The following is a 27,451-nucleotide window of genomic DNA, read 5'->3' as shown; positions in this document are numbered from 1 at the left end:
CTGGGTTGGCAAACCTGATACAGCTGCTAGCAGCCAGGGTCAGAGGTCACCATGAGGACAGTCACTGTTGTAAGACTTGGACACTGTTCACACTAGCATCCTGCCATCTGGGCTGTATCAGTTGTCCTTCTGAGTTGGAGATGACAGCTCTGAGGGGGATTACAACTCCTTAACTGAAGTCTTGCTACTCAATTCTGAGCAGAAGCTAGGAGCTGTGGGGAGCCGCCCCATGCCCTTGCCAGCCTATCCTGGGGTCACCAGAAAGACCCCTGCTGCTTCGTTCATCCTCAGACACCTCCCTCCATGTGGTGCTGGCTCCTGGCCAGGCTTAGGTAAGAAGGTCTGCTGGGATACAGTCTATACGGCTGCTCTCCCACTCAGGGTCTTGTCTCCTACCATGCATGAGTTAGACCCTGGTCTATGTCCCACATAGAGAGAAGGGGACAAGCAAGCCTGCTGTATGCAGCCAACAAGCATCTGGGTCTCTGGGGCCTGAGGTGGGCTGTGAACCCCCACACAGGGAGAGCAGGCAGACCAGGCGGTACACATGGCACCTTGGATCTCTGACCAGGTTCTTTGTCCTTTACAGCTACCACCACAGAAACGGATGGGACTTCAGGAGATGGCCGTCTACACTGGGAGCCCCAGTGTCAGCAGCCAGTGCCTAAGGGTACGCCCATCACTGTGGTCCCACTCCCACTCCTCACAGGGCCCTGGATCTCAACCGGGTAAGACTCCCTTAAGCTCCCAACCATGCACTACTGGGCTGGGTGGGAGATATCTCCCTCTGAGCTTTATCATTGACCTCTGTGAGGTCGAGACAATGTTCCTGGGTCCCTAGAGGCTGCCTGCCAACCTTAATGCTTGCTTTCTCACCCTCTGGGCCTGGCATCCAGAGCACGGAACTGTCAAGCATCCCGTCCAGTCAACAAGGGTAAACTGAATGATACACACGCAGAGACCTATTACACACACACACACACACACACACACACACACACACACACACACACAGACCTGTTACACGTATGCACGCACACGCAACACACACACATGCACACATGCATACACATACACACACAGACCTGTTACACGCATGCACACACACACACACACACACACACTCAGGCTTGCGTCTGGTGAGCTGGTGGGCTGGGCGCACAGTAGGGCGTGTGCTAAAGAAGCAAACGGGGACTTCTGTGATGTAGATTTTAGCATGGCACTGAACTGTGCTGCAAAGCGGAAACCCAGGGTAGGGCTACAAACATCCTGGAGGGTTCCTGAGGATGGTGACATCTGGTTGAGAGAAGTCCCCATTCTGAGATCCACAGGAAGATGGGTCAGGCAGAGAGCACAGCTGGTCCAAAGACCAGAGGCAGGAAGTGACTGGGCAGAGAGAACTCAAGGTTCCCACCCAGTCCTCCTAGCCTTGTAGCCACCCACCTCACTGCAGGGGCAGCTCCCTTGTCTGTGGGAAGCCTCAGGTCGCTCTCCCTCCCAGAGTGGGAGCTGAGGGGGAGTGTGGCTTCCCTCGCTTACCCACCCCCCCTTCTCAGCCCATTCCATTCTGGGGTCAAGGACTGAACTTTCCCTGTCCGACACATGCCTCCTGAGCTCATGGAGAAATCTGCCAAACATCTGCTAGCGCTTTGGGTGCCGGGAGGGGGTAGGGTGCAGGCTCTGCACATTGCTCCTAGCACTTTTCCCAGGCTCTGGGCTGCAGCCCTACCTCATTCAGCCCAACTGGGACCTAGGCAGCTCCCTAGCAGGGTCACTGAGTGCACAGAGAGGGAAGGAACACCGGGTTGTCTGCTCCTGCCTGCGGAACACTCCGGAACACTTCTAAGAAACTTCTAGAATGTTCTTCCTAGAAAGTCCCACTGTACTCTCCAAGTAGGCCATGTTGCTTTCTGAGAGTGTAAAAAGGGGTCAGTAGGCTCTGCCCAGGAGCTGTTCTAAAGTGTACAGGGTGACTTCCCTCACTGTAGCCACACCTTGGTCTATTAGCCACTTACTGTTTCTCTTCAGACCAAGTTACTTTTATTTACTTAAACGTAGCCACGCGCTTTTACAGCCTTGTTGGGGCATCATCGTCACAGAGTAAACGGCACACATTTACAGTGTGATGATGTAATTATTTTTAAAGGATGCCCAGCATCGCTGTGGATGCAGGGAACAGCCACTCGCTATAAATAAGAAGTAACTGTGAAGAGACCCAGTGAAACAAAACCACATAATTGGGTTCCCTCTAGATTCACGGCCCATCTCAGCCTCGGCGTCTGCTCTCTCTGGGAGAAAGGGAAGCTAGGGCTTAAGACTCATTAGATCTCAGAGGAGGTTTTCTCCGTCATGTTAGCAGAGAGCCTGAAGGGAAGATGGGAGCCATTTTCTGCTTGGAAGATAACAACTTAAATATGAAATCCATATTAAGAGGCCAATCCAGGTGGGCGCCAGGGAAGGAGGGACGTCCCCTGCACCCACAACAATGAGGCCTGGAGGATCTTCTCTATCCTTGGCTATAACTGTGGGGCCAGGAGTCAGTTCGTTCCTTTCCTTCTGTACACCTCAGGGCCCGTTCACACTGCTGATAGACAAGAGCCTGAAGACCAGGGCAGCTGACCACCCCTCTCTTTGTCTCTCTGTCTCTGTCTCTCTGTGTCTCTGTCTCTTGGTCTGTCAGTCAGTCTGTCTCTCTGTGTGTGTTTGTATGCGTCTGTGTGTATGTATGCATGTGTGTGCATGCGTGTGTGTGTATGCACGTGTGTATGTGTCTTTGTATGCATGTGTGTGTATGTGTATATGCATCTGTGTGTATTCATCTGTGTGTATGTGTGTGTGCGTGCATGTGTGTGCATGTGTGTGTGTGTGTGTGTACAGAGGTAGGTTGTCTTCCTCAGTCGTTCTCTACCTTACTTTTGGCATACAGTCTCTCACTGGGACCTGAGCCTCTCCCTCAGGCCCTCTGACTCTACCCCAGAGCTAGGATTATAGGCACACACCACAATTGCTGTTCACAGTGTGGACAACTCAGGGGGCATTACAGTCCTGTGGCAGATAATTTACCCACTGAGCTTCCCATAGTCCTTTTCAAGAACAGCAACACAGGGTGGCTGACTGAGATCCTCCGGTAGCCTGCGACCCCTAGAGCATGTGGTGTCGCACCCTGGAAACAGCTTGCTATTGGAGGAATGAACCAGGGAATGGGGACAGCTCACCAGAGGGAGACACTCAGGAGACGTCCCTCTGCTCAACTTCTACACTGTTCCCTCAGTAGGAAACCCAGGACAGAACTGGGGTCCTGGGACTCAGCGGGGAAGAGACTATGTACATCGAGTGGTAGACAGTAGCAGAAGCCCCAGTTAGGACCATCAGGGTTGACCAGAGGAGAATTAACTGGAGAGCATTTATGAAGATCACAAGATGGAGAAGTCCTCCCAACACCACCCCTCTGGGGAACCTGAGGCTATGGGCCCAGGCTTCAGTGAAAGAGGTTGAGGATGTGGAAGCTCGGCTCAGAAAGAGGAGAACATCCAGGTAGGTTTTCATTTCCCTGTTCAACTGTTTCATTTCCCTGTTCCCTGTTCCGTGGCAGCTGTGAGGTCCGCCCAGGGCCAGAATTCCTCACCCGCTCCTACACCTTCTACTCCAACCACCTCTTCCGAGCCTACCAGTTCTACTACAGGGACCCCTCCTGCCAGCAGCCTACCCACTCACTGCTCATTAAGGGCAAAGTTCATCTGCGCCAGGCCTCCTGGGTCACCCCGGGTGCCACCGAGGCCGACTACCATCTGCACAAGGTGGGTATAGTCTTTCACAGCCACCACGCCCTGCTTGACATAGCCAGGCGCCTCAACCAGACCCAGGCTGGTCAGGACTGCACAGGACGGCTGCCCCCAGGCCAGGCCTGGCTGCCAGGGACACTGTATGAACTTCTGAGCTCCCAGGTCCCAGGTGACTGCATGGTGGCACTGGGCTTCAGCATGCATGAACTCAGTCTGCTGTGCCTGCAACGTCACATCCAACAGCAGCCTGGGTTGGCACCTCATCTAGTCGAGGAGTTGTTCCTTGGGGATGTCCACACCGACTGGGCAGAGAGACAGCACTACCGTCCCACCGGCTACCAGAGCCCCCTGCAAAGTGTTGTGGTGAGTATGGAGTCCTGTGGGGTGCTTGGGCACCCAGCCCAGCAGGTCTGGTCCTGCTGAGGGTCTGCCCCACTCTTCACCCTGCCCTCAGCTCTGGCCAGCTAACCTCAGGACATTAGCACATTCTGTTACCTCTGCTTGAGCCTTCTGGTCTCAGCTCCTGCAAGGCTAGATGAATTTTGTCAAGAATACCATTGTTTACCCTCCCTAGCCTAGACTTTCTCAGCATACATCTCCTGGCTTTGGTCTTCTTCATTCTTGGAAGACCCCATACCAGTCCCCACAGGGCACAGTGTCTCAGGCAGGTTTCTTCCTGTTTGGTCCTCTTCACCTGCTCCCTCTGTTCCCCACTCTGCACACCCCCTAACATCCTGCCTACTCTGCTGTTAGGGAGCCTGCCTGTGACTTCCTCAAGGGCACTAAGCACTTCCTCAGGGGAGTTCTGTGGCACTGCCCAGCGTGGGGTCTGGCATGTGGATTAAGGCATCACAGTGTTGGCACAGGCATTGGAAACACTGCTGGGGCTGTGGTGCTCTCTTAGTGACATCCTTCAGGAGTCAGGGGGCCACTGGTGACCAGCGGACAAACCACTGATGTGCGTGCGTGCATGCACTCACACACGTGTCGATGTTACGGGGTGTTGTATCAAACTCCACACACATTATGGCGTTTGTATAATGAGCAGAGGTGGAGGTGGGAAATGGGTGCTACCTCTCACTACTGAAGCTTAGTGGAAACAAAGGTGGGGCGTGGTTAGGACTCTGGATGAGAACCTGGACCTCTGTGAACATGTGGGTCCATGGGAAGACCGTGGTCCTCTCTGTTTCTGTCTGTCTTCCTTCCTTTCTTTTCCTTCCTTCCTTCCTTCCTTCCTTTCTTTCTTTCTTTCTTTCTTTCTCTCTTTCTCTCTTTCTCTCTTTCTCTCTTTCTTCTTGTTGTTGTTGCTGCTGTTGTCTGAGACAGGGTTTCTCTGTGTAGTCCTGACTGTCCTGGAACTCACTCTGTCGACCACGCTGTCCATGAACTCAGAAATCTGCCTGCCTCTGCCTCTCAAGTTGCTGGGATTAAAGGTATTTGACTTTTTTTTTTAATGTGGTCCTCATTTCTAACACATGCCTGGTGGCTATGGGCTTGTCCCATCATAGCGAGGCTCTAGCTGTAGTGATCAGCCCCTCCATGAGATTCCAACGTGACCCTATGGCAGCCATACAACTTCAACTGTAAGGAAGCGCCACGAGGTCCCTAGACTATAAAAGGATGGGGCTGTCAGTATGAGAGTGGGGCCAGTGGCGTTTTCCATGCAGAGACCCTCTCTGGTAATCCTCCTCAGAAAAACATTGAGAAAAATCTTTTTGAGAATTTAAGAGGCATCAGGCAGTGGTGATGCAGGCCTTTAAACCCAGCACTCAGGACACAGAGGCAAGAGGATCATTGGTTTGAGTCCAGCCTGGTCTATAGAGTGAGTTCTAGGATAGCGCAGGCTATACAAAGAAACCCTCTCTCAAAAAACCCAAAGAGGGGAAAAAAGAAAAGGAAAGGAAAGGAAAAGAAAGGAGGGGGAGGAGAGGGAGAAGAAAAAGAAAAGGAAGGAAGGGAAAAGGGAAGAAGGAAGGAAGGGAGGGAGGGAGGAAAGAAGGAGGAGAGAGGGAAAGAAATGAAAGAAAACAAAACTAAAATATGAAAGGCATTGTCTTTAAGTGGAAGCCACTCCCACTAACACAGTCTCAGCCCTGAAGCTGTGACACAGGGTGGCCGACCACTGGAGTTCCTTCCTCACTCTCACGGCCAAGCAGTGATTCGAGCAATGTCTGGAACGCTGGGAGAACCCTGTTCATTGTGAGTGGAGATGAAGGCAGGTTAGGACTCTGGGCCAGGAACTCCTGACCCGCGTACCCCGCGTTTATTTCCTGGAAGCCAGATGAAGCATGGTAGCTCACATCTGTAATCCTAGCGCTCTGGAGGCAGAGGCCGGAAGTTCTCAAAAACCAACCGAACAACCAAGTACAAACAACTGGGCAGAGGGAAGAATAAATTCAGCCATCTCTCAAGAGCTGTCCCAACCTTGAGCCCTCCAGCCACCACGAAGCATGCATTGAGTGCCTACTGTGTACTGTACACAGTTGCAAAGCCAGCTGGGGCAACTTTGGACCCCCCCCATAGCAACTGCTTGTCAGAATCCCCCCCAGGGGGGGTGATCATTAGTGAGGAGAGTCCAAGCCCACCTGCCTTCCTTACACTTTCTAAGTGTCCCCAAAACCCAGGGTCTGGGAGGCAGAGAAGGAAGACTCCTGAGCAGAAAGAGAGACTCAAGTTTCCTTCAAAATGAATCCCTTTTGGCAACCCACCTATACTGCTCAGGCCTTAATCCAGAGGAGGTGAGTTGATTACCACCTCCTTTTTCCAAGAGACACTCTGACAGGCTAACCGGTTCCCCTCTCCTGGGAGGAGCTCAGGGGCCACTGCCCCTTCCCTTCTGCCGCCTGGCCAGTCCCGGTGGCCTCCACAGGCTGGAAAAGTGATTGAGAAACAAGACACATAGAAAGATGTCACCGCAGACCAGCGCCAGATGCGCAGACATTAAATTAAAGGTCTGCTCTGCAACCCCCTCCTGGGGAAGGGAGGGGAAGGTCGTTTGAGAGAAGGAAATGCTGCAGTCAAATCCCCAAATAGCGCCTCTGCTCTCGGGGGCCCGAGCCTTGCCCACGACCCAAACCAGATGGTAAATACTGAACATTCTTAGAAGTTAATTTAAAAACCAATTTGATCCCCAAATTTATCGCCTGGATATAGAATACTAATCAATCAGTCCGTGCTTCACCACAGTCATCCAGGCAGGCGTCACCTCTGGGGCCTAATTAGATATTGGTACGTGCCATGGGAGAAATGGCGGAACGGGCTCACACCAGTACGAAGTTGGCAAGTGTGAGACTGGGGGCGGGGGGAGGGTGGGTGGCTGGCTTTGTCTGTTGGCACATAGGCCTCTGACCTCTGTTGAGGACACTCTAGAGATGTTCAATGGGGACAGGAGCATTGTGTCATCTTCTTTAACTGCCCCTGAGCAGGAAATGCCTTCTCTGTCCCCCTCACCCACCTGCTCTGCCCTGAATCACTTGTCCCAAATGACCAGTCAGCCCCTGCAGTGTCCCTCTGCCCAGGCATCATACCCATGTGAGGTCACGCATGTGTCCCCGTGAGTGTGGCAGGAAAGAGCTACTCCGTATTATTTCAATGCCGCGCATTTGGCCCTGTCGATACACATTAGTGTGAGCACAGTTCAGAATGTAGGTTAAAAGGCCTAAATTAGAGGGAACTCTTATCAGCCGGCCTCCCAATTACCAACACTCCGGCTAACTGCCATTGCCCCCTCCATCCATCACAAACAAGTCTGTCACCATTTACCAGCGTTTCAAAGTGTCTTCCTGTCCTCCGGGTCAGAACCCACCCCACCCCCCATGTCCCCAGCAGCCGCTAGGCCTGATGGGGCTCACCTGTTATCTGAGCCCTGTGGAAGCTGAGGCAGAAAAGGACTGCCCGGAGTTTGAACTCGGCCTCCTCAGCGGTATAGCAGGTCTCTCTCGGAAATAATAGTGAGAGACAATAAGAATAAGAATAATATCCAGAAATAAAACTTGATATGGGGTCAGGTGCTGTGGTAATAGAACGGCAGCCTCCTCCTCGCAGGGATAAAAACTAACAGGAAGAGCTTTGAGAAGGTGGCAGTCCAAACAAGAGAGAAAAAAAAAATGTCCTCCCCCTGCCTTTGCCACTCAGGCCTCAGTTCTGTTCCATCAGGAGCAGCGGGAACAGGGTTGTCTGCCAGCTCTCAGGTCTGCGCTGAACAGTGGCCATCCAGGCTCTGCGTTGACTTCCGGAAAGCATCTCCGTTTAAGGAAAGAAGGAGAAGCGGAAGGGGGGTAGGGGAGTGGAGGTGGGGAGTCTCTCGTTCCTTTTCGGCCTCTACTAAACTCTTTCACTCCAGAATACAGACGGGCCACTTCCACCCAGTCAGATTCAGTGTTTCCTGTTGATGGGTGTTGACTCACCTTGGCAGATCCGAGCCTGGGGTGACTTAAAAGTAATCAAAAGCCAGAAGAAACCACTGTTAAGAGAGGGGTCCTGCAAACCCCTGGCCTCCAGTGCAAGTGGTTTTGTCTGTGGTAATAATGTTGGGTGTAGGCCATGGGGGATTCGAGCTCTTAACTGCAGCACGTTGGAAGAATCGGGAGTACAAGGCCAGCCAGGGCTACAAAGCAAGGTCAAGCAGAAGTAAGGACCAGCAGGCCAGGAAGACGAGTCCTGTTGACAAGTTAGGGTTCATCTAAGACACTCTGCCTCAGAATAAGGTGATACTCTATATGAGGAAGACTCCCCTTGTCAATTCAAAGCTTCCACGTGTGTCTGCACACACAAGAACATACACCCTCACCACCCCACACACACACACATACGCCATACATTAAAAACAAAAACAAAAACAAAAACAAAAACAACAAAAACAACCATGTGGCATTGGTGCTCCCCGTACAGAGGACTTGCAAACTGCAGTCGGCTTTCGGACAGGTCCCAAGGGGGGCTGTGTGCAACTGTAGACAACTGTGGCAGGCCACCCGGCCTTGAGTTTCACTGTCCTCTGTCAAATGGTTGCAGGAAGGAGCTCAGCATAACCCCCCAACATGTGATGAAGCAATGGTGGTGATGGGCCAGGCCAGTAACCAGAGGAGGGCTTCTTCTAAATCTGGGGACCTAACCCACCTAGACTTAAGCAGGTTTCCTGTACCGGGAGCCTGGGGGTTGGGGGGCATCAGGACCTCAGCCTAGAGAGTTTTTGCAACTTCCTGTCTAGCGCAGAAGGAAGGTGGGAGGGGAAGCTGTGTATGAGGGAGTGAAGGGACAGGTCTGGACGCTACTTTACGAACTTCAGACCTTGGTTGGGCTGAGGCCTCTGGGGAAGAGGGCGACTTTGCCTTCTCAGTCTAAGCACCAAGAAGCCAGCCTGAGGGCAAAGACAGAGGACAACCAGTGAGTGGGTCTCAGGTGCACCTGGCTAGTCATGGGGCCCTGCACTGGGAGACCATTCCAGTTGATGCCTTGCTCTCCCTGCTGCCTGACCACTCTGTTTCAACTTTGGCAGCACCACACTCGGCCCTGCCCGGCTTGCAGCCTCCTCGCCCACTCCAACGAGCACCGCCCACCTGTCCTGCCTTCCCGGCCAACCCTGCCTCTGCGCCTCGGTGGCCACTGGGTCAGCGTGGGCTGCGAGGCAAGGCCTGCGGTGCTGTTCCTCACTCGGCATTTCAGCTTTGATGACCGCAAACGCTCCTGGGAAGGGCGCTACCACCATTTCTCCGACCCTGCCTGCCGCCGGCCTACCTTCACCGTGTTTGCGGCTGGCCACTACTCCGGAGGCACCCCATCCCCTAGAGTCCACGGTGGCACCGAGCTGACATTTGTGGTTACGCGGGCCCATGTGACCCCCATGGACCGGGGCACTACAGACATACTCAACTTCTCCAAGCCAAGCAGCTGTGGTGGCCCAGGAATCTGGTCAGTAGGTACGGAGAGGGATGTCACAGCCACCAACGGGTGCCTGCCCTTGGGCATCAGGCTCCCACATGTAGAGTATGAGCTATTCAAAATGGAACAAGACCCCCATGGGCAAAGCCTGCTCTTCATTGGACAGAGGCCCACAGATGGGTCCAGTCCTGATACTCCTGAGAAACGCCCTACCTCCTTTCAGGCCCCCCTGATGCTCTGCAAGAGGCAGGCCCAAGGGGCCCCCAGGCCCTCACGGCAATGGCCTCCGATGCAGAGACCCCCCATTGGGTGGGCCCCAAGTCTTCCTGCCATCTCTCTCCCCTTGCTATTCCTGACTCAAGAACTGGCCTTCTCTGAATGGCTATAACATCAGCCTTTAACTTCCATGGGAGCCCCTCGAACGCTGTATGGCCCTCCCACAGACACCCACCTGGCTCTGTGTTGTCGGAGCATTATGGGGGAAGGACAGCCCTTCTCCGTTGCTCTGTCTTGGATGAACATATGGCCCTGCCACCTCTAGTTTCGCTTGCATCCCACAGCGCTCACCAGAACTACAAAGCCAGGACCATAGACCATGGCTATGGCTGCAAGATGCTGTTTCTAAAACCCTACTGCTAGTTTAAATGGTGTCGGTTTACTGGCTCCTCCTCACCTTGGGTATTGAGACCGAGAGAGCATCCAAGGATGGTGCCCAAGGTGCCTCCTGCTGCTTGGCCAGGTTCTGGGTTGCGGTGTAGAGATTATTAATTTGAATTTAACAATACAAACTCAGCCAGGGCATGAATTAAAGATGCCGCTGGGGGCTTTCAGTGCCTCTCTGCTCTCTGGCAAAGGGCTCGTCTCTCTGGGGCCAGCTGCATTCTTGAATTCTGCCTGTTGGCATATTCAGGCATCTGCCTTTGCTTCTGTAAGTCAGACCTCAAGCTGGCCACACAGCACACGGATAAACCCGGTCCTCCAGGGCCACAGAGCACGGGAAGAGGGCTTGATCTGAGCTGAGACCTTGGCCTCTCCCCGCAAGCTGAGGCCTCTAAGACTCCCTCGCCCACGCATAGCGCATAGCTCTCGCAAGCTTAGGGCTAGCCAGGCAGGGCACGGTCCGCAGAGGAAAGTGCATCTCTGCCTTTGGAAACTAATTAATACTAATGATAGCTTCGGCACAATGTGCTCTGTAATTAGCCCCGCATCTCCTTCCAGAACCTACTGCTGTCAACAGACAGAGAGGAACACAGCTAGCATCTTCGGGGCTGCCCCAGGGGGAGGTCAGGGCCACGAGGCTGCGCAACAGCATCTGGGGGCGGGACCCAGCAAGCCTGGCCTCCCAAGTCCCCACGCTAATATGTCGGGTTCTCATCCGCTCAGGGGGGCTGTCATCACGGTGGGGACCCCGCTCGTAGGCCTAGGCCTCATCTGCACACTGCGAGATTAACTGGTGTCCTAGTGGGCTCAAGGGTTTTCAGGACTGTGAGCCACTTGTTCCCAGCTCCTTTTGCCTCCTCCCACCCGTGTCTCTTATCACAGATCTTGAACAATCCTATATGAGGCTAATGATGCATGCCGAGGAAAGCCCTTGGCCTCTGAAACTGTGTGTGGTTCAATCAGGCCAAGGAGACTGCTCTAACTTATTATCCGAGAGAGAGAGAGAGAGAGAGAGAGAGAGAGAGAGAGAGAGAGAGAGAGAGAGAGAGAGAGAGAGAGAGAGAGAGAGAACCAAGTTAATATTCTCTGTGGGTCCCAGACAGCTACGAGTGCTCCTGGAGTATTTACCAAAGTACAAGGAATAATGAGATTATTTACAGCCCTGGGTTACATGGCAGTGGGGAGGGAGGCTAGGCCTGTGGGGATGACAGTAGGTGTCGAGGACACAGCCGTGGCTGAGAGAGCCTCTCTCTGAGGCTTGAAGCAACCATGCCAACGTTCATCATCAAATTTAAATCTTTTAATAAAGTTAAACAGCCTGAAAAATGTTCTCACTGGTTATCAAAGCCAACCAACGGGACTATAGTTCCAAAGAAAAGGCATGTGGGAGAGAAAACAAAGCAGGGGTGAAGCCCCGCCCGCTGTGCCCTCCCAAATCCCAGCTCCCTCATCCCTCTATTCTGCCTCCCACACAGCTGTCTACAGAGTTCGGCCACAGTTCCCTACACCCCAGATCACAGTGGGGCTGGGGCTGGCTGGGACGTCTGCCAGAGGCTCTCCCCCCAAGCTTTTTAATTCAAGTCTCAGACCGAACATCAACTCCTCAAGAAGACCAGCATTAGTGCCCCCCCTCCCCAAAACAACACCCCTTTCCATCCTCCACCCACCGTGGCCACATACATGCTGATCAGTGTTAGAAAGGCTTTCAATTTATTCATGTCTACCCTCTAGAGAATGCAAATCCAACTCAACATCTTCCCCGTGGGGTCGGAAGTGCCTGGTGGAAAAGGGCCTCAGAACATAGATGATGACTCGAGGGTACAGAGACTGGTGAAAGTCCAAGACCACTTGTGGCCTCCCTGGGTGGGGGAACTGAAGCAGTTTCTCTGTAGCTTCCACGTGGAGACATGTGGGAGCAGAGAGGGGGTTGGCATGAGATTTCTCGATCCAGAGGTCAGGGGTTTCTAGGGGGGGATGTAGGGGTTTCTTGCTGTACCAGGGAAGGACATTTGGTACCGCTCAGCGGGTCCTGAGCCACCTGGCTAGGAATGCTAAATTAGAGGGTGCTTCTGGGCTAGGCTCCGTTAGCTATGCCCACTATGGAGGGAGCTGATGGAAGAAAGTCTCTTTCAGCGAGGAAAGGAGTGGTAGGCATAGGCCAGGGCCTCAGAACCCCCAGGCCCTGCCACCCTGGCGAGAGAGACCCAGGAGCATTCTCCTTGGCAGAAGGGAAGAGCCTAGTCCTGGCTGTGAGCAAAACAAAACAAAATTAATGTTCTCCACTGTATGTGCAGTCACGTTGAAAGGGCGGCAAAGCCCGTGCGGTTGATAATTTCACAGTGCAAGTCCCAGGAGAGCAAAAGAGCTTTTTTTTCTTTTTAATAAAAAGTTTAGATTGTACACAGCTCTCGGAGGCCCATTAGCTACCAGACTCTGCCTAGCAGAAGACGTTGTTTCTTTGCTTTTCTCCAAGCGAATGTGTTTAATCTCCCAGCGTTTAATCTCCCAGCGGTACCACCGAGCCGAGAGGCAGCGTGTGCTGCTGACGCGCGGCCTCTCGGTGTGTCCTCTCCTGGGAGCCAGGGTGACTCAGGCGCTGGCTGGAGCCTCTGACGCAGGTGGAATTGCATTAGGGCCCAGGCAGGGGCCGGTGCTGGGCCATTAGTCACAGATGAGGGCTGGAGGCAGGGGTTGTTCCCACCTACAGAGGTGGGCTTTGGGTGGGAGCCATCCACCTCCTGTCTGCTCAGAGCCAGTCACCTGAAGATATGGAAGACCCATTTCCACAAAGGACAGAAATCACCCGTTCACACTGGAGAACTAGCCTACCTAGTCCAGGCAGCCCACTCCCCCACGCCAGCGGTTCTGTGGTCACCCCTGTTTCCCCGACTATGCTCAGCCCACACCTTCCGGCTCCTCCAGCCCCTGCACAGCTGGGTGTTCGCCCCCTCATCTCCATCATCAACAACATCCTGTTTATTCTCACAGCTTCAGAACAGCAAACCTGTCAGGGTCCCTGCTGGGCCTCCCGTGTGCAGTGTCACCTGGCCCTGCAGGAGGGAGCTTGCCGCGAACGCTGACTGAATGGGTAAATGCTGTGTCCTGCGTGGAGGCTCAGGATGTGGCTATTAAGTAACCACACCTGTATCAAGGCCTCCACACGCCGGCTTCAAGAACGCTCCATACTGCTTTTTCAGAAAGGATGGACAGAGCCAAACCCAGACACAGGGACCTGGAGGACACTTGGCTTTCTGGGGGTAGTTGTTTTTAGAGGATCAAGGATCGAAAGACCACGGGATCTGACACTGTCCCAGGCACCCCAAAGGGACTGAGAGGTCCTGAGCCCCATGAAGGAGCTATAGGTCCGTCAAGCCTCCTGCCCTGACCCTGAAGCCCTGCCCCACAGCAGGTGACTGGCAGAGGGCTCCAGGCCATCCAGTCCCGTTAGAAAATAACCTACAAGGCAGTGACCATACTTGATGAGGAGGGCCTCCTCCCAGCGTGTGGCCCTTCCTAGGGGCATTTAGTCATCGATACCTTAGTCCCGGCACATCTTCTTCATCTCTTAGATGAAGGAAAAAAGTAACAAGCAACGGAGGCCTTGTTTGTTAAAAGAAGCACAAGGCACCTCAGGAGGAAGTCCGGCTCTCCGACTCTAAGCTGAAGAGAGTCACCGCCATGTTCCTCTCCCTCCATTTCTTTCAGGAGTTCTAGGCTAAGTAAAAAGGGAGAAGAGAATGCACCTGGTAAGATGGGGTGAGAGTGCGCCTGGGATAGGTGGTAGCTAGTCCCTGACAGCAGGCCTTGGAGAGTTGAGTTCCTAGGTGGTCAAGGTGAGGCTCAGAAGCAAGCTCATGTGTCACGGGTCTGGCCTTAGAGAGCTGGCTGCCTAGTTCGAGCGAGCGGAAGGGCTGGGCACAGGGCATCTTTGCGGTGCTTCTAAGTGAGTGAAAGGAGCTACGCCCACTAGAGCCAGAGAAGAACCAAACATTCAACCCTTTGGATTCAGTGACAACCAGGACCAGAATATCATGCTGAAAAACATATGGACTGTGAATAAAACCCTAGTGTTAGATGGTGCACAGCATCCTGCTGTCCATGGCTTCCGCAGTAAGTACATGCAGCCAGGTAGCAGATGGAAGATTTTAACTCTTTAAATATGCACACGCCTGCCAGACCACACAAAGCCCTTAGCACCACAGAAAATGAGGGGGGGGACCACTGCCTTTCCCAGCTCCTTTGGCAGGGGAAAAAAAACCAAACATGTAATAAAGAACAATTATGTCCCTAGAGGAAAATCAATTTACATCTGCTAAATATGAGGGGCAGGAGTTCAAGGCTAGCCTCAACCTTGTAGTAAATTGAATATTAGCTTGAATTCAGGAGACCCTATCTCTAGAAATAATTCCCAAATACCAAATATACACACACACATGTATATACTATAGCTAATGGCATGTATGTGTATGTGTGTGCGTGTGTGCAAGAGACAGAGAGAGACAAAGTGTGTGTGTGTGTGTGTGTGTGTGTGTGTGTGTGTGTGTGTAAGAAGCAGTTGCCACTCACAAATACAAACTAGGAAAGAAAGAAATCTTGAAAATTACAATATGCAGGAGGCAGAGGCAGGTGGATCTCTGTGAGTTGGAGACCAACCTGGTCTATATAGAAGGTTCCAGGCCAGCCATGGTTAAATTGTGAGACTTGTCTCAAAAAAAAATGCAGAAAAGTCGAAAGGTTGTAAATTAGAGTTGAAAAATTTCCCAGAAATAAACAACAGAATTTGGGGTAACATTAGATTTTTTAAGGGGACCATTAGATGGAACGATATTTTCAAAATCCCCACCAGGCATTTTCAACTTTTATACCCAGTACAACTATCCAATCAAGTTTGAGGACAGAATGGGACAGTTTTCTGTATTTTTCTCTGAAAAATCATGTCCCACATAAGCCTTTTGCAAAGACTTGGTAAGGGATGTGCTTTTACAGAAGAAGTAAAAGAGGAAAGATCTAGCTAGTCCACTCCTTGGCACTTATGCAAAGAACTTATCTTAACATGGGAATATTTGCTGCTCTATTTACTATACCAAAATAAATTAATTAAATTAAATACATTTTAAAAATGTTACCAACTTAGATGTCCATCAACAGATGAATAGATAATAAAAATATGGCATACATATATAATGAGACATTATTCAGCTGTAAAGAAAAATGAAATTGTGAAATTTACAGGAAAATAAAAAGACCTGGAAAGCATATCAACCAAGGTGAAAGAAAAGAAACATGGCTTTGGCAGTGGCTGGGGTCCTGTTATAGTGTTGTCTAATTGTTTTTTCTCTTTCTAATCCTCTCTCCCTTGAGACCCTGCTGACTGACTGAGCTGGCTTGCTCAGTCTACCTATGGATGAAGACATAGAACTCTCAGCTACTCCAGCCCCACATCTGCCTGGATGCTGCCGTGCTCCCGCCTTGATGATAATGGACTGAACCTCTGAACCTAGTACTCTATGACTTTGCTTCTCTTTTGTCTTGGTCTTTAGTTGCCATCTGTAGAAGATTTGGTAGGATGGACCTGCTAGACAGAATCAAAAGTCTGACAAATCATTTTTCATGGCTGCTTATTATTCTAGCAAGCACCTGTACCATGACTCACTGAAAGTTTCTCCAGTTGGATACAAGTAGCTGGAATCAAGAAGGGAAGGAAATAGCAGAGCCAGTAGGAGCAGGAACTGAAGACATCCTTGAGCTAACTAAGTCAGATAAAGCTAATGAGCATCCCGTTGAACTTGGTGGGAGGGATTCACAGCCACCAGCCTCCAGAAACATCCCTGTTTAAAGGATCAAAGGCCCTCTGCCTGTGGATCCAGATGTAGAACTCTCAGCCACCTCTCCAGCACCACATGTGCTCGGATGCCCCCATGCCTCCCACCATGACGATAATGGACTGAACCTCTGAACCATAAATGTTTTCCTTTATAAGAGTTGTTGTGGCCATGGTGTCAGTTCACAGTAATAAATAACTTACTAAGCAAAAAAAAAAAAAAAAAGAAAAAAGAAAAGAAAAGAAAGAAAAGAAAAGAAATGCATGTTCTCCCTCACATGTAAACCCTAACCTAAATTATATAAATGTTTATATGTAAATGGGTGCAAGTATGGGCGTACTTTCAAATTTAGAAAGGAGACCAAGGAGCTAATAACAAGAGATGAGGAAGGACAGAGTGCAGACAACAGACACATGTGTCCTGACAGATGATCTAAAGCTATTTTTTTCTAATTTCAATTCAGTTAATACATTCGTGTTTGTGTGTGTGTGTGTGTGTGTGTGTGTGTGTTGTGCTTTGCATAAATGAATAATATCAATTGTAATTGATAATTTATATTGGAAGTGTAAAACCCTAAGTGAAGCTCCTGGCTTCAGAATTGCTGTCAGGGGGTTGGGGATTTAGCTCAGTGGTAGAGCGCTTGCCTAGCAAGCGCAAGCCCTGGGTTCCGTCCTCAGCTCCGGAAAAAAAAAATAAATAAAAAAATAAAAGACAAAATAACAGAATTGCTGTCATAATTGTTCAGAAGTTCACTGAGAAGCATGGTGTTTGGGGAAATGTTTGAGAGGGCTCCTTAGACCTGCCGGGCACTGTTTTCATTTAGTCAATTAGAATAGAGCAATTTTATTTTTCAAAAAGTACAGTAAGGAAATATTAAATAAATTAGAAAAGAAAATGAAGACCTAAAAAGGAGGAGATGCAGCCTGAAAGAGGGCAAAGGGGGTTTACTAATGACAGCAAACGAAGCACATGGGGGGGTCAGCCCACATCGGGTCTGGAGCGAGACCTCTAAAGACATTTGGGAAAATCAATGTGTGTGAGTGCAGAGACTTACCATCAGGGTTTGGTGTCAAACTCGTTAGACACTGAAACCTAAACCAGAGAGACACTAAGACTCAGCGACTCCAGTGAAAACCACGGGTTATGAAGAAAAGGTTAATCCTTGCATTGCTGTCAACAGTTTGTTCAGTCATAGAGCAAGACACTGGTACAGCCACACTCCATGACATAACTCTTTGAAAGGAAGGGGAAGGGAAGCTCTGCTTGGGACATGGTTGAGAGACTATCCAACTCCTTATTGTTCATAAGGGGAAAAACAATAATATCTGAGCTCAAAAGCCATTCATATATGCATGATATTTGTAACTGGAAGGGCTGGTCAGGAACAAGTGCTTCTTGACCTGAGAGATATGGAAGCCCAGGGTGATACTGCCTGCTGATTGTCACTCCCTGGTCATGGGTCACTTCAGCCTTCTTTTTTATTATTATGTACATAAAAGACCTTGGCATAAACAAGACAAAGTCCATCACATACGTGTCTATTCACACGTATGTGTATATAGTCCAGATGGACTCTTATCTAATGATGTAAATAAAGGGCAGATCCTGATGAGAGGGATTTTGAATGCTTTGAGAAAGCAAGACAGTAAACTCATGGTTTGCAGAGTGAGACCATCGCTAACAGGAGAATGTAACACTGGACAATCTGACATGGGACTCAGCCTCCACCCTGAGTCTATGGGAAACACAGGAGGAAGGGAAAATGGGCCAACAACCGGGACCTGGCCTTCAGCCATCAGTCCTTCCTCGCATGCTGGCTGGCTCAATATTGGTGGCTGGTTTTATCATTACTAATGGAAAATATTTCTCCTGGTCAGGAGCCACACTTCAGAGCAGCCTCATGATGGTAGGGAGGGTGGAGGCACAGTGGGACTTGGCTTTGAAAAGCCTTTGCCTTCCTACACATTTTCTTAACATTTTTGAAGTAGCAGAAAGGTTCATTTTTCAAAAGGTCTGTAGCACGTATTTTGTGTTTCTCCAAGTTTTTACTTTTTCTTTTCTTCTTTGAAGTGATTTTAGTGGTCAAACATTGCTAAGAAAACAGAAACAGAAGTTCTAGTTGAAAAAAGAAAAAAAGAAAGCTTGGAGTCTAAGTGCAATTCTGGGGTGTTTTCAGTGTTTGATGGGCACCCTACCGCCATTATAGCACCCAGCAAGTTCACCAGTAGCAGCTTCATCCCCTAATGCACTAACAGAGACCCTGAGAGTCCATGGTTTCTTCTACAGGATAGCCCCACCACCCTAGCTCCCCTCCTGACCCTCAGGACCCCACCCCTCTTTCTTCATCCCTCCACCAGGAGCAGGGATATGATTTTGCTTTTGATTTGCAATCTTACTGAACACCATGGGGGAAAGGCTCAGGGGACATAAGCAAGTTTGAGCCAGTGCGGTCACTGAGTTATGGATATAGGTGGAGGTCAGAGCACTGTCGACCTTGAGGGGCTCTCTCCCAACACACACACACACACACACACACACACACACACACACACACACACACACACACACACTGCAGTCTTCCCGTAAGAATAGGGGACAGCCCTTTCTGCAGTCAGAAGCACCTCTACATCCCTTCTTCTGTGTCAGCTGGTGCTGCCGCCCTGCCCAGATGGCTATTCTCGCCCTATCAGCCTGCCTTCACTGCAGGTCTTCTTGGGCCATCAGTCAGAGTCTACTCACAAGCACAGCAGCTTACCCTAGGCAAACACAGGCAAAAGAAAACCACGACGCTGCGTGTACAGTGAAGCATGCATAAAGTTGTATGAAACTGTGTCCTTCCTCATCCATATGCATGTGTGTCTGACGGACACCAAAACTTCTTTTCAGATGAGCAAAGGCCAGTGTGAGGGGGATGACCAGTCATCGAGGAGACAAGGAAGTGACTCAGAAGGACTGAGACAGCAGTGCTGTCCTGGAGGCACTGGAGTTGTCTACCTAACTTCCAAACACAGATTTCCCTTGTCCATTCGCCTTCTACAGGTCAATCCCATGATGTCAGGGTTCATTAGCACAGCAAGAGCAAAAATTGCTTCAAGACACCTCAGCTGGCTGAGTGCTGGGTTCACTGGACAGAGGGAAAGTACCAAGTAATGACAGCAATTCTGTGTGTGCTAACCCAAAATGGTCTCCAAGACACATTTCCAGGCAGCCAGCTGCCTGGCAGAGCAGGTGGAAATATTCAGACTCCAGAGAAAGGGAGTGGGTGGAGAACCACCTTGGATCTGCGTCCTCTGGTCTTGTGACTTCTTAGGTTTGGCTGTTACTTTTCCAGAAGAGGTTAAAACTGCCTTGGTGAATGCTTTCACAGAACACTGTGACTTTCAAGTCTGTCAGCACTCAAGAGACAGAGGCCAGCTCCCCTACACTGGCAGCAACAACAGCCTTGCCTCCCTCAACAGGAAGTTGGGAGAATGCAGAGGACCTCAGGTGAAGGGGTACCCTGCTCCTGGGGAGTTCCTCAGAGGCAAAATGAGGGAGCTGATCTAAGTCATCTTAAAATCTGGGTTCTGGTGCAAAGACCTGTGATTTTCATTTCATCGGATTTCCTTCTAAGAAGCAGGGAGGACACAGAGCAATGGCTCCTGTTACATTCTCTGCGGCACACCAAACATCCTCAGGTCATCCATTCAAAATAATTTTACACGGAATCATCATTTATATATATTCAGAGCACACAATTTATTGAATATTACATGGAGACAGCTCATACGAAAGTTTACGCCACAGGGCAGGTTTCATCAGACCAGTACACAGCATGTGAGAACTCTGGGTGAATAGCTCTCTTGGTCTGGACACTAGAAATCTGTCTCCTTCCCTCTGGGAAGTGTAAGGTCAGCCATAAAACCATGGATTTATCACACATCAGAAACCGAAGTACACAATGAGGAAGAGTCCTTTCCTGCCCTGATTCTGTGAACGAGTCCCACATCAGAACAGGAAATATAGCTTAAAAGCATAAAGGAGAGATCAGGAAAGAACGGCATTCTAAAACATCCTTTAAAATACCCAGTCCCTATAATGTTGATGGAGACTGAGGTCAGAATTGACATGCACAGTCACAGGTTGGAGATGAGAAAGGATGTAAAACCGGACAGGACGACATGAATTACTGAGCTAGTGTCTCTCCTCCAATGAAGAGGGGGCAGTGACAGGAACATTATCTTGCAATTATTATGGGATGTTCCAAATGCCAGCAGTTCATATATTTTATTTAAAAACCAAAACAGAATAAACAAAAGCAACACCAGCCACAAAAAAAAAAGAGGCCCAATGCATTTTGCATTCAACTTAGACCACTTACCAGTGAAACACACAATCGCTAAATGACTCCTGCTGATTATTCTTTGAGCACCCCGCCCGTAAGGAAAATGCTTAGAGACTGTGCTTTAGGAACGTCTGCTACATGGATCATGAACAGAAGGGAGTTTTGTATACATGGTTTCACTATCACAGACAATAAATTCTGACCTTTGAGGCCATGTAAGAGACCCAGTGGGAAACAGTATTTCTGTATCTTTTAAATAAATGCTGCACTAGATGGCTGGCCGCTGAATTTAGTTTACTTCTAAGAAGCAAACAGATGGGAATGCAGGCAGCTCATCCATTAAAAAGATGGAGGCCTTTCCATGTTACAGGGAGAGCTGGTGAGTTGATGTGTGCAGTGTGCATGCTAATTCATCACGTCTGTAAGTCAGGTAAGCTCTGCACTCTTGTTAGCATGGAGCCTTAATGAGATTGTGTTAAAAGATCTGATTTGTCTCCCATAGTTGGTGTCTTCTGAAGGGAGACAGAAAAGAACAGATAATCTGTTTTACTTTGGCCAGACATGGCTTTTGAGCATCAGGGAGATGGAACTGCAGCTGCAGCTGCTCCACTGTGCAATGGCCCTGCCGGCTACTGAGGCTCATCAGGATGCAGGTGGGGAAAGCAGGGCAGAGCATCCATCCTGCACCCACATCCATTAGCGAGATGATTAAACCTGCATCAGCCCCTCACTGCAATACAGCAACTGTAATGGGGCATTGTTACAGGATCAACGTTTCCTGGTTCAAAATAAACAGCAGCATTTATGCGGCAGTGGCAGGGCTCAGCGCCAGCAGCCTCTCTCCTCCCCAGCAACATCTTTTCATCAGTGGAATTCACACTGTGGCAACATTCCGTAACTGCAAATATTTGTGGTGAGGTGGATAATAGCTATGTTTTTACTGTTAGTTTTCCTTCCTTCTCTGTAGAGGAGATGCATACATCTTCTAATACATTAATTCCATTAAGGAAAAAAATGAAGGTAATTATTGTATTCACTGAAACCACCTCTCCTCCACCTTCCCGGTATCTCTCTGAACCATAATACACAGATGTTTGTGTGTGCTGTGCCTTTGAGATTTTTACACATACCTGTATACCGGGAATAAATGAAAACAACATCCACGATGCTGTGGAAATGGCACTAGTCCCTTCCCTTAGGGGTTTGGCTCCCTTGTATACCCCAAATAACAAATATTCTCAGTGGCTGAGCCTCATGCATTGAGCAGTGACTCCCCTCTATGCCCCCGGAGGGCTGGGAGCCGGGCAGCAATCCACTCACAGCACTCAAGCTGCCTGAACCCTACGCTCCTGTGACCACTGCCTGTCATTTGTTCATGCATTTCTCCACAGGTTTAGAGAGAGCCCAGACACCATGAGCTCAGCTGCTTTCAAACCTCAATAGGCCACTTCTATAATGCCAATTTTAATGAACTTCTCTCATTCACATTTAATTTACAAGTTATGAGGAGCCTCCAGACACAGCAGCCTCACCTCATTGAGACGCAGTGGTAATTTTCTTTCTAAAGCTCCCATAATTCCCCAGGCACATGGGCAGTGAGCGAAATGGAAACGGCCATATGCACTCATCATGTGGGATGTGTTCAGGGCCACACCAGAGTCCCAACTCTACTGGCTCAGCCTAGAGACACCAGCTGGATCGGGGTGGCAGACAGTTCAGCTGGTGAGCTGAGGTGCCTAGAGCAAATGCTTCCCTCCACCTTGTTCCCTCCATTGATTTGCAGATCTCCAACAAGCAGTGCTTTAGCGTGTACACACAGGCTAGGGCTGATTTAGTTCACGACTAAAAGGTTGCGCACCTTAACGCAGTGGGGCCTTTTTTATCCCCATGTACAGCGCAGAGTCTACTGTGAGGTTTCTGTGAGGTGCTCTGCAGCCAGGGTGGTGCTGACAAAGGGAAAAGGCCTTCTCCCTGTACAATCAGGCCAGGGAACCCCAAGGGAGCCATTGGGTCGTGATCCCAGAGAGTGATAGCAGGACCTCCCCATGCTGCAAATGGCACCCATCCATCTACGCTCTGCAGAGGGATTTTAAACACAATTGCATTTCTGCTTGGCTCTGAGAAGCATTCATTCTCAGAACAGCAAACAAGGCCAAGTGTAATCAGGACAAGTCTGGTGCCTGCCTTCCGGTTACTCACAACGTTTTTGATCACACCACCCACCCCCACCCCCGTCACAGTAGGCAGGGTCCAAGGAGACACAGCTGCCACAAGGGGATCATGAACCTCTACACTGCGGAAGGCCTGGGGGTGCCACCCAGGTATACAGAATGACCAGGTCACAGAACCAACTGTCCCGTGTCCCCGTCTCTCCCTTAGAAAAAGGGTTTTGCAAACCGTAACTAGAAACTTGCACTCAGGCCAGTTCATCTTGAGGAGCATAAAAAAATGACAAATGACACTGCATTTTGGCATGGACTCTTGAGTTTGAAAACACCAAGATCTGTGTGCAAAGAAAAGATACAGGCACCGTTCGGGAACTGTCAAGCTGCCTACACACGGCACATATGCTACACACAAACACACACATGCACACACAGGGCTTTGTTTTCAAATTAATCTGAAGGGCTTTTAGCTCTGGCTGCACTCAGTTCTGTCTGACTCAACACAGCCTGCAGGCTGGGTCCTGCTATCTTCACACAGCCATGCTGTTCCCAGGATCTGTTTGAAAGCAGTTAGCTTTTCACGGCTCACTGGAGGCTCCTCATCCCCCCCACCCCCCGTCTGTGTTATGTAGGTATAAGCCATCTCTCTAGGCATAAACTGTCCACTGGTAAAAATCAATTTTGATTTTATCAGTATTTATTACTGCTGGTGCCAGCAGTTTAAAAGACCAGAGAGGGAAAACATGCAAAGTAGGAGGAGAAGAAAATTAAAGCCGGGCCTCGCGCGAACGGATAATAGTGCTCACTCGCTCTCAGAGGCGCTCTGTCTCTTTCCGGGCTTAAACTATCGGCTTGGAAATTGAATCAATAGTTGGTGGGACTCTGCCACTGTGTCCCTGTGAGCACTGTAGCAGGGGCTTCCAACACCAGGACACCCAACGGGGAGGAGCAGCAGCAGGCCCTGTGACCATGAAGGACCTGCCCGGCTGCTTCGTGGCTGCTGTCCTGCTAGCTCTTAGCTTCATGCCTTCCAGAACTCCTGACTCTGTCCTCTCTGGAGACAGCAGACTTGTGGGGCAAAGAGTAACGTTCACCTTCTCTGTACCTTACTCAGGTTTTTCTGCTCTGAAATTTTCAGAAAGGACCCCCCAAATATGCACGGCTCTCTTGAGAGGCCCACGTGTAAATACTCTTCTTGCCGACACCTCTCTTCCAGCATTCTTTAGTGACGGGGTAACTCGGAGAATTACCCACTCTGCCTTGCTAATCTCCCTAGAGTTCCCACTGTCCCCTTGGTCAAGAAGCCCCAACAACTACCACACTTGGACCATCATCCCTCCGAGGAAGGGCTCCTGAGGGCCAAAGGAAGGTACCTTTGTATCTCGAGGTTTTGTTGTTGCTGCTACAGCAGGTATGTCTACAACCTCTGGCCCACGGAGAGCATTCTGACGTCGGACACACAATCACCTTCCATGGCCCTAGCCACGGCAGCTTCCAGACACGCTTTAATCTCGGCAGCTGGCTATGCTTCTCAAGAGCTTTCCTGGCACACAGAGCCATCCCTTAAGAACACTTGCAGACCCTGGCTCCTGGGTCATAGAGCTGGTTGACACCTCAGGTCCTGTTAGAGGCCCTGAGTGACTCTGTTCTCGAGAGCAGCAGGGATCATTGTCAGCACCTTAGACTGCTGAACCTCGGCCACCAAGGCAAGCAAGGTAACAGCTCGGAGCTCTCTGTTCAGCCGTGCATCGTCTTCCTCAGGTGCATGGGAAGGATCTGGAAACTCACTAACCAGGGCAGACCAGGGCTGCTTACCGCCCAGCGCCACCTCAGCGGTCTCCGGTCCCAGCTGGCTACTCAGGCACAGCAGCAATGTGGGCCCTGGTGTCGAGGCCGGTCTTCCTTAAGATGTGTTTGTCCTCACAGACCCAGGCCTGTCACCGAAGGTCACGCCAAGGTCACGGAAGGGGAAGGGTAGCCAGCCTGAGATGGCTCCTGCTGTTAAGCGGAGGCCAACCAAAAATATAATGATAAAAGTAATAGTAATATATGTGTGTGTGCGCGTGCACACAGATGTGTGCAGAGTCAAATCATTACACATGTGTTTGCCGCTGATAGAGCTCATTTTGAAATCAGCCTTCCATTGCGCGCTAATGATGACTGATAGTAACCCCACACACGGCAAATTCGACAAAACGACAAAGGGACTCTTAATTTGGGGCTTTATTTTAATCTCTTCCTTTAAGATGCTACATAGTTGAGCAGAACTGGATCGGTCTTTTATGGCATGAAATTAATTCACAGTCAAGACTCTTCATCACCAGCAGATGGATTTGCTGAGGGGTTCCCCCACCCCCACCCTACCCCCTCTATGCCCTTCACCCTCCGCTGCCTGACTCATTCATCCTGAGGCAGGCAGGTCAGACCTGGCCTGTGTTCTAGAAGGATGAGTGACAGGGGAGAGAGGGGAAAAACAGCCTAGAAGGCTGGGTAGTCCAGAGCTGACTGTCATCACAAAGAATGTCCGTCCCTCCTCAGGACAGCTGCTACTGACCTACAACAGGACACTTCCTGACTCAGAACCTCCCCACCCCTCAGAGCTCCAGACCTGAGAGCCACAGAGCCCATGGCAGCAGTGGCTCCTCACTGGTGGTCTGTAGCACAGGTGACTGACAGGCTGCAGCACTCACTGCCTGTGCTCTGGTGGCAGCAGAAACACGAGATGAAATTCATGAAATAGGCTAAATACGCATCACCCATCACTGATAACAGCTTGGTCTCACGACTCGAACCAACAGTAATTTAGCTTGGTCCCTTCAAGAGAACAGAGCACAGACTTTGATTTCCCCATGCTGGATCCATCGCTCTACTCATGTCTCTCCCACACGACCTACAGGGTACAGACGTGGCCGCTGTGCAATGCACTTTGGCTCTTGCAGCTCTGTAGGCCTGAGGAGATCTCGGTGCCTGGACAAAGAGCAGGCCTGGGGAAGCTACCTGGGTAAGAAAAGACAGCACACCCCACCTTGAAGGACCCCGCTCCCATGGGCCAGCCCCAGCATGTGAGGAAGAGCTTCTTGCTTTAAGAGAGGTGATCTAGCAACATGTGCCCAGGCCTACCCGAATGACGTGACAAGCTACAAGATGCCACTAAGGCTAATCATGGCGTCCATCCGTCTGTCCGTCCTTCAGCAATAGACCGTCCTTCCCCATCCATTTCCTACACATCTTCAACTCTCTAAAAGATCGTTATATTATGCTATATTTGTGTGCATTTGTGTGTGCATGGGGAGGGATATTTAAAGGCAAGACCTGTGAGATGCCGTCATACATTAATTTCTGTTTACGCATGGTTATGATAAATTTAAATCCCATGGTGTGGTAGATCCGTCCATCCAGTCTGCCGTCCTCTGCATGCGGCCTCTACAAGGCGATCTTCCCTATAATGACCCCAACAATAAAGAACAGCACCACCAGAGCCAGCAGCCGCGCGCTGAGGCCCTCCTCCTTCCCGCTGGCAGCCAGAGCCGCCATGGGGCTGTTGCTCGGCAGTGCCTTCCTCGCCCGAAGCCCGTCTTCTTCCTGGAGCAGGGAACAAGCGCACGTTTCAGAAGCAGCTCAGGGCTTGGCGGACACAACCCAACCAAACCCCACTGTCAGGACCCTCCTGGCCTCTGTGCTCCTGCCAGAGCTGTGCGCTCTCTCTCTCTCTCTCTCTCACACACACACACACACACACACACACACACACACACACCCCTGAAAACAGTTTCCCATGAACCACAGAAAAAGGTCTTCAGAGGTGCAGCCAGGCTCCCCAGCCATGTCTTAGCCTCTCTCTGCCTGTCTTGAACCTACGAGTCTGTCCAGTCAACTCATTCCTGTGGAGTGAAATCCTGGGTATTCCGAAGACACACATGACAACCTGCTGCCCAGTGGGGGCCCACACACCCTCAGCTCTGGTAGTTTGGAACAGGTCTTGGTGACGGCCAAACCAAGCATCCCTTTGACTTTTAAACACATACTATGAGCATCATCCACTGTCACCGTAAGTGAAGAGGAAAACCTTCATTTGCCCACCACAAATGCCTTCTAACTAGTGCGTGGCTTCTGGCTTTCAGGCACACAGACACCAGACCACACCCACCACGGTCCCCAGGATAGGTGAGCAATGAAGAGTCTGTCTTCCTCTGCTTCTGCTGCCCACAACTGAAGGCCTTGGCCTTTCCTAGGCCCCAGTGCTGCACAGGGTCAGCGCCAGCACCAGGCTGCCCCTTCCTGACACCCCCCACACTGCTGACACTCACCAGCCATCCTTTTCCTCTGCTTCTTTCTTATCTGCCAAATGCCAAGCGGAGTCTCCCTGTGACCTGCCACTCTCCACTAAGGACATGGCTTGTAACCATCACTGCCTTGTCTCTCCCTCAGCCCCACTAACAGGGAGCTCCCCAGGGCAGCCTGCTCATAGCCGAGCCCACAGCGCCTGGCGCACAGCAGACCTCACTAAACAAGAAGGCAGTGTCTGGTAGGATAAAGCACCCCTCTCTACCCCACCCACATGCACATCAAGATGGCTCTGATATTGTTTTGGAGAGATTCTGCTCGTGGGCAAGGCCAGCATCACAGCACGGTGATGAATGGGCTGCAGCATTCGGTTAACTTTGAAAAAAACAGGCAGAGCAAAATGCAGCATTTATTTTACTGGGTTTACATAGAAGCTATCCCTACCTACAGATCACTTTAAACGGTGCAGAACTCTGTTTCTCAAGAGAAACAAGCTCAAAGAGAAGCTTCTGCAAAGACACTGAGGCCAATGCCAAG

The 27,451-nt window shown here is 50.5% G+C and overlaps 2 protein-coding genes across 4 annotated transcripts in view; one reads left to right on the top strand and one right to left on the bottom strand.

The window, feature by feature from the left end:
* Apcdd1l (APC down-regulated 1 like) overlaps positions 1–16,366 on the top strand; it is a 76,125-nt gene extending 59,759 nt beyond the window's left edge. Inside the window, exons 2-5 of one of the 2 annotated variants that reach the window (XM_063285326.1) lie at positions 590–728; positions 3,593–4,145; positions 9,277–9,697; positions 15,681–16,366. In XM_063285326.1, coding sequence (XP_063141396.1) covers positions 590–728; positions 3,593–4,145; positions 9,277–9,697; positions 15,681–15,694 — 1,127 coding nt within the window. In that variant the 3' untranslated portion in view covers positions 15,695–16,366. Of the gene's footprint in view, positions 1–589; positions 729–3,592; positions 4,146–9,276; positions 11,812–15,680 lie in introns of those variants that run through there. The other variant, XM_006235711.5, reaches the window with a different exon arrangement.
* A 3,485-nt stretch (positions 16,367–19,851) lies between these two features.
* Positions 19,852–27,451, bottom strand: part of Vapb (VAMP associated protein B and C) — a 42,772-nt gene continuing 35,172 nt past the window's right edge. Inside the window, exon 6 of one of the 2 annotated variants that reach the window (NM_021847.4) lies at positions 19,852–26,212. In NM_021847.4, the coding sequence (NP_068619.1) occupies positions 26,054–26,212 (159 nt within the window). In that variant the 3' untranslated portion in view covers positions 19,852–26,053. The remainder of the gene's footprint in view (positions 26,213–27,451) is intronic. The other variant, XM_006235706.5, reaches the window with a different exon arrangement.

This window comes from Rattus norvegicus, chromosome 3 (genome assembly GCF_036323735.1).
Source record: "Rattus norvegicus strain BN/NHsdMcwi chromosome 3, GRCr8, whole genome shotgun sequence".
Taxonomy (NCBI): domain Eukaryota; kingdom Metazoa; phylum Chordata; class Mammalia; order Rodentia; family Muridae; genus Rattus; species Rattus norvegicus.
Note: the sequence above shows the minus strand (reverse complement) of the source record. Positions and strands in the feature narration are given on the sequence as shown.